Source organism: Penaeus chinensis, chromosome 20 (assembly GCF_019202785.1).
Source record: "Penaeus chinensis breed Huanghai No. 1 chromosome 20, ASM1920278v2, whole genome shotgun sequence".
Classification (NCBI taxonomy): Eukaryota; Metazoa; Arthropoda; class Malacostraca; order Decapoda; family Penaeidae; genus Penaeus; species Penaeus chinensis.
In genome coordinates, this window is record NC_061838.1 from 14,289,861 (window position 1) to 14,297,360 (window position 7,500).

The 7,500-nt window shown below is 51.9% G+C and overlaps 1 protein-coding gene across 4 annotated transcripts in view; it reads right to left on the minus strand.

The window, feature by feature from the left end:
• The window catches only part of LOC125035843, a 65,343-nt gene that overhangs the window by 35,172 nt on the left and 22,671 nt on the right, over window positions 1-7,500 (minus strand). The window contains exons 2-3 of one of the 4 annotated variants that reach the window (XM_047628117.1): window positions 5,173-7,384; window positions 3,701-3,813 (exon numbers count right to left, since the gene is read on the minus strand). In XM_047628117.1, coding sequence (XP_047484073.1) covers window positions 3,701-3,813; window positions 5,173-5,207 — 148 coding nt within the window. In that variant the 5' untranslated portion in view covers window positions 5,208-7,384. Of the gene's footprint in view, window positions 1-3,700; window positions 3,814-5,172; window positions 7,385-7,500 lie in introns of those variants that run through there. The other 3 variants (XM_047628119.1, XM_047628118.1, XM_047628125.1) reach the window with 3 other exon arrangements.

Below are 7,500 nucleotides of genomic sequence, written 5' to 3' on the forward strand. Positions count from 1 at the left end.
ACACACGCACACGCACACGCACACGCACACGCACACGCACACGCACGCACGCACACACACACACATACACACAAACACGATACTAACGGGCGCGTGTACACCGCACTCTGCCTAAGGTCTTTATAAGTATATAGACCTTGAGGGCGAGCCACGCTGGGCAGCTAGGATTTCGCGATCCCAGGTTGCACTTTGCGGCCGAGCGGCACCGACAGCCGAGGGAAGCAAGGCGGAGCAACGAGGAGCATCTTCCAGGAGCCCTAGGCATTCCGAAGCCGCGGTTCCGCCAGGAAGCGCGACGGTTGGGTAATTAAGTGTAAAACTTACGACTTTTATTATAGTCTAGCAATGAGTCAACAGGCATGGTCGCGCACCGCCCACGCACGTTCCAAAAAATCATGACGCATGCAAACACAGGTTAAGAGCTAAAGCAAATTATTTGCTGTTTTTAATAAGTTCGTATGTGTCTTTATGCGAGAGGCAGGAGGTCAAAGTGCAATGTTGCAGATGTCTAACCTGCAGGCGTGCCAGTACGGAGAGGCGCAGGATAAGCGCAGGAGTGAAGAAATGACAGCAGCTATCAACTGCTGTTGTCGGTATCGCATGGATGTCGGAATGGCACAATCATTGTACAATGTAGACATGTTCTCATACTGTACATATACATACGTTATGGGGAAAGGGACATCCAAGAACCAACACTTATTCATTCAGCCATAACAAATAAAAGACGAATATGAAGACAAATTCTGACGGTTATGCGATCCAATTTTAGACTCCGGAAGCCGGAAAATTTTTGTTTCCTAAAAGTGTTGAAACATTTAGCGATTCGCTACTGGAATACATGATGACGTCACTAAGTAGACCTCAAAACCTCAGGAAGATATTGTTTCGTCCCCCGTGACCCTTTGTTTATTATTATGTTTTCCTTCTTTTAGGTGAGGCAGAATGACACGTAAATATTAAGAAACCAGACATGGAAATAAAGATGACTGAATGACGGTACACTGCGGTAAAATAACAGAAAAACGCATTTTACACAAAACAGGTGTTTTTCTCTGCAATTCTACCAACATCGTAATTTGTCATTCATCATGGGTAAAGGGAGTCGGTGTCTCAGCAAATAATGGTGAGTTCCTGAGTAACTCCATGAGTCAGTGACGCGTTGACTGAACAAATGCGAAAATAAGAAACGTTCGAGAAACTCTTTCTTTTACATGGGTCTCTCTTCAGCGCCCATATAAAACCCACCTTGGCGAGTCACGTGGTTTATGAGCATTTCTCATGACATATTGTTTATCAAACCACGTGGCGCGATAGGTCGGGTGTGATGTAGGTTTTACACTATTTTCCTTCAATATTCAGTCAACTCCCATCAGTGCAGTGTAACGTACACTCGCTGCCGCGCCCGAGCCCGATGACTTCCCGCCGATGAGGCCACAACAGCTAGTCTCGGGCCGCCCACGCTGCCCAGAATACCTGGCGCGGTGCCGTCCAGATCACGCCCACGCGTACACAAATATCTTTGCCTAAATCCAGCCGCATCCGCCCACGCAGCGTGAGCCTCCACCGGCGGCTGCGGGCGGCTGACCTTTTACAAAAGCAAAACTAAAGAACGGAAGAGCGAATGGACATGCATTTTTAAAGTCAGCTGTTCTTTGTGGGGGGAAATGTATCTTTGCTTATAGGTGTGCTTGCTTTTTGTTTGTTGTTTAAAGATGTGCGCTGCCTACTGTTGCCGGTCACCAATACAAGGAGAGTGACCCACGACATAAGCGCGCGTGTGTGAGTATATAAATGTGTGTATTTTGAGTGTATATGGTGTGTGGGCATATAAATGTGTGTATTTTGAGTGTATATGGTGTGTGGGCATATAAATGTATATCTGTATGTGTGAATGCACACGTATGTATGTATGTATTATGTACATATGTACGAATGTATGCATGAATGTCTGCATGTGTGTATATAAAACATGTAGACGTACATATGTACATACACATACATACAAACAAACAAATACAACCCCACCCCCCCACACACACATATATATATATACATGTATGTATGCAATGTATGCATAATTGCATGCATATGCAATCGTGTGTATTTGTGTTTATGTGTGTTTCCTGCTTTTCCTTGCGAGCGCATGCAAGGGTGTTGGTGAGTGCGTGTGTACGTGCCTGAGTTCCAGACCATTTCTGAGTGAGCACATGAGCACGTGTCGTTGTGAGTGTGTATGATCGCTACCCCGCCTGTTTGCAGGCACATCCACAGCGAGTGACCTTTCGTAGAGCCATTACAGTTGGCACCACTGCAGGCAGTGACGTCATCAATGTTTATAAACAAACTTGACGCAGACCCGCGCAGTCACAACACCGCCATCACGGCACTTCTTCCGGCCATGACCTTGGCAATTTATAGATCTCTTGAGATTATCCAAATGATAAAGAGGCAAAAACATTTTCTCGCCCATTTCCAACATTATTCACAAAGTACAGTATACATGTTAATATCAATTAACACGCCTCTTGCAACTTATTAATTAGAGAAAAGAACTACCATGCACACTCGTAATAATGCTACGAAAATACTTTAATTGCAGCTGCCTCTCCGCCGCATGAGGGCAATGACGGAGAGCGCAGCGGCAGTCGGCTTCTTGGGGCAGATGCACGAAGGAGAAGGAAGGGCGGCAAGATTCGAACATGCAAATGGGAATGCAGGCAAGCACACATAAATGATGGAAGAATATTGGTAGAGGGAGACAACAGGAAGGAGAGAAGGAGAGGGAGAGCGGGAAGGGGTAGAGAGGGAGGAAGAGAGATGAATGGATTAATGGATGGATGGGGCGGCAGAGAGGGAGAAAGTGAGGGAGAGTGACTTAGGGAGGGAAGGAAGAGAGGGAAGAGAGGGAAGAGAGGGAAGAGAGGGAAGAGAGGGAAGAGAGAGAAGAGAGGGGTGAAAGAGAAGAGAGAGATGATAGGGAAGCGAGAGAAGAGAGGGAAGCGAGCGAGCGAGAGAGAGAGAGAGAGAGAGAGAGAGAGAGAGAGAGAGAGAGAGAGAGAGAGAGAGAGAGAGAGAGAGAGAGAGAGAGAGAGAGAGAGAGAAAGAGAGAGAGACTGACATTTTCGGAAACGCTATGTCAAATATTAATAGTCTAGTAGTCATAACTTAAATAACAAAAACATATAACTATCCTAACGCTACTCCAATATACAGTGCTAAGATGGCCCACATGACTTTCAAGTATCCGTGAAGTGGCCCACTGACAAAACGACTTGGCCGGCCCTGACATAATTTGACTGTCACTCTGCCACTTGACACCAGCGGTAGTCAAGTGACATTCGAGAATATATCCCTTTCCTGCCCTCGCTCGCCCTCTGCCCCTTCGCGCAGCGGCGACCTCGCGCATCTGCTTCTGACTGCTCCGCACGGCGACTGAACGCTTTGCTATGCATGACAGCAGCCAGAGCATGTCCGTAGCATTACGCAAGCACCCACACCGAAGCCCACACGCGCGGAGCGCATTCACCCACGCCCACACGCTCTCACAACCACAAAATCGGCCACCCAACCCACGCCCACCCCGCCAATCTTCCTGCAGACGAAGAACTGGTCAGTCAGTGACCCTCAGAGTAGGCATTGCTCTCGCACAACCCCGCTGCGCCGCCAGTGCGCGAGCGGGGAAGGCGCAGCCACTCACCTTGAGCCTTGGAGGGAAAGAGTCCCATGGCGGCGAAGATCTTGGGAAGGCGCGGCGCGGGGATGGCGGCCGGGGGCGAGCCCAGCGCGGCCTGCACCGTGTCTCTCAGGGACCTGCGGGCGGAGACGGGTCAGTCCTGCACTGCGGCGTCCTCTCTGCGCTTCTCTCTAATTAATGCTTTCTTCAAATCATATGCACGGACGCACACACTCACACGCGCGCGAAAACACACACGCACGCACGTGCACGCAGATACACACACACACACACACACACACACACACACACACACACACACACACACACACACACACACACACACACACACGCGCGCGCACACACACGCACGCACACACACACACACACACACAACACACACACACACACACACACACACACACACACACACATACACACACCATACACACCCACACACACACACACACACACACACACATACACACACACACACACACACACACACAGACACACACACACTCACACACACACGTACACACGCAGCAACAAACAATAAAGCAAAACAAAAACTGCGATAGGAATAATACAGCAATACAAATGTTCAAAAACAAGAAAAAATGCTTGGCAAAAAAATATATAGATAAGATAAACAAGGAAACGGAGGAAGGCCTGAGAAGAAGCGACGAGGACGGAAGGCCGGCATCGGAAGGCGGGCGCGAGGGCAGGCGTTCAAGGCCCAACCAATTCCCTTAACTAGTCCTACCAGCCCTATCAAGGCCAGACTATAGAAACCCGCCCTCGAGGCTAAGGCGCACGCGGCGATAAGGATCCCCACGGCCACCCTCTGGGACTTCCTTCTCGGTCCCAGCGCTCGACGTCGCATTTGCGCTTGCCTCCGATCTAAAGTCCGTCTGGCTCATTCCGTCTGTCTGTCATCCAATTCCTTCCCTCCCCTTCCGATCGACCTTCTTCGTCCTTTGTCTGTCCTTCAGTAAGCGGACTCGGTGCATCAACTGGGTCAAAGTAAGCACACGTTATAAATCCCACCTGAAAACAAGGCGTCAATTTAATCCAGGCAAACACAGGACACAAACACTCCGCACATCCGAGTCGTCAAGACAAATACAGGTCATCCAATTCGTCAAGTCAAACGGGTCATGAAGGTCGCTCTAAAGCAAACATACAAGGGCGAAGGTCTAGAGAGAGAAAAAAGAAGAGAAAAGTCAAGGTGTGTCTAACAAAGCAAATACGCACACAAAGGATCCATTTTCCGTTCGGAAGTGTAATGACCTGAACAATCTCCGCTGGCAAGGTCAACGGGTACACCATAACAGAATGTTTGGCAAGGCGCCAAGACTTGAAAAAGGGAAGACAGATGGAAGTGACACGACAGGTGATAGACAGGTCAGATTGGTAGCCCAGAAAAGGTCTGAGCCGGTACATAAAACCAGGTCATTACCCTCGGGACAGAAGACCATTCCTCTGACACCCACCTTGTGACCTCGCCGTACACTGGCACAGACATCATTCGCAGGCGTGGGCGTTGGGCGGCTCTGCTTTCACCCCGCCGAGGTCATACGTAGGCTTGCGTGTGGGCGGCCAGGTATGTTGGGCGGCGACGGCTGCGAGCACCGGCCGTAGAGGGCGTGGGCGTCGCTGCTCTGAAGTCGCCCCTAGGGCTACTGGCGTCAAGGGAATTGGGCACCCACGAGGAGCGGTCGTGAGTGCTTGGGTGAATGGGTGCGCTACATCTAGAGGAGGGCTTGAAGGGGAGGAACTTCCGCGGGAAAAATAAGAGGAAGGACTAATGGTCACGAGGGAGCACCAAGGGCGTCACGGCTTCCAAAGGAAAGGACTCACTCAGGACAATGGGTCACATAACATCGCTTCCCGATATTTCATATCTTTTCACTGATGTCCAGCACAAAAATCTTGGTAATTGCACAACACATTTCACAAGCACACGATCTGTTACAAAGCACATGACAGCAATACCTTCACAACCCGGTTATAGAAGCTCCTTGCGTGCTCTAACGTCACGAGCGTAAACAATGCACGACTGGTCGCCAAGTCACACCAGCTGACGCCACACCGCGTAAATTAACCTCAAATGCACTTCACATGGACGCAGTGTCGGTACTCTCTTGGGGCACCGAAGCTCACGTGACATCGGAAGAGGGCAGTGGAATAATCAATATTAATTCGTGACATAAACGTTTTAAAAAGTATTTGTATTTAAATTCTGGCTAAATACACGTTCCTTCTCTTATGTTTTAGAAAAGACACTGGAAGCGCCTTCAAGATGTTCCGCTCGCTCGGTAGTTGAACAGATACGGAAGGCTCTCGAGAGGTGGGCGGGTGAGCTCTCGCCGTTTTCTTTCGCTCGACGAACGGTTGCGTTGAGCGTTTATTCCTCCTTCGGGCTGGTGTCGTCTCCAGGCGAGGGAAATTCCCCAAAGAGCAGGCACTTCCTAGGCCTGATGACACTTTAAAAGGGTCACAACTGCCTTCCCATGGGGTGGAGGCGCCCCTGTGGGGCAGAGGAACTTCTGCAGCGCCCCTGGCTGATACCTGGGCCGCTACGGCGTGCGTGGGTTTAGGAGTCGGCCACCTGCGCGAGGGTCGACGCCATGTATGTTCCTCGTATCTGGCCAAGGGAGGGAGAGGGACGGGGAGGGGACAGACCCATAGGCTTAATAATAGCTAGCAGCGTGGGGTGTGTCGGAGGAGGGGCGGGCACCGGCGTGCCAAGAGCCCGGGCGTGGGCCGTCGTGTGTGGTGCGTTGGTGCTCTAAGCTTCCTCGACCACCTGCTCAGGAAGGCCGACGATGCTCGCACGACGAGCCGGCGTGCATGAAACTCTGCCGCACCTAACTCCTCCTTGCCGGCATCGAGGCTCCTGGGGGCACGACGGGCGGCTAATAAGCTCGTGAGTCCTTCCTACAAGGACAACCTCGCTACAGCCTCGCGGATTTCCCTCACCTCCGGCCTGTGCCCACCTTAGCAGTGTCACCGGCTTTTCCGCCCACACGTCGAGTTTCGCAGTGTCAATTTCCGCGGCATTACGAAACAATCCGGTAATTAGGCGTCTGCTGCTCCACGCAGGCAGATCTACTCGGGCGAGAGGGCGTCAAAAGGGCTAGCGCAGGTGTGCGGAGGTGGACGGGATCCTCTGGGTTTGCGGTGCGGGCACAGGTGGATGCACAGGGCTGTGAGGGCGCGGGTGGGCGTGTGATGGCAGCGGGGGCGCGGGCGCGATACTAACCACCTCGAGGCGGAGACGGCGTCTTCAGTCGGAGTACGGGTGGGAGGCCGGAACTCAGTGAGGCGCGTCCCGGCCAACCTCTCCCTCTCTCCTCCCCTTTCTTTCTCGTCTCCTCCTACTCTCCCCTCAGCTTTTTGCCCCTCCGCCTCGCCCTCTCCGCCAGCTCTTATTCGCCTCCCTTCTCCTCCTCCTTTATCGCGAGCCGCTCTCCGCCCATCTCCCCAGGCTGCCTGCAACCCCAGGCGACAGCAAGACGTACCGAGGGGCGGCGGTGCGCCGGCGTCCGGGCACCTCGGTTTTGTTATGACCACCGAGCTGGCGGCCCGGGGGAGGGGGTGGGGGGCGGATGATAAGCAGCAAGAGTTTAAGATCTGTAGGTGACAGGCTTACATCCGCGGTTGGTCGTCGTAGCCGAGCGAGCTCAGGACGCAACACCTCCCCTGGAACAGAAAAAGGTCCTCGTGAATGAGCGCCGTCCAAGTGTCCTTGTTTAAGTGTCTTGGGAAACATCACCACATACCCTCTCTCGACCTTCAAAACACACCCAACTGAAAAC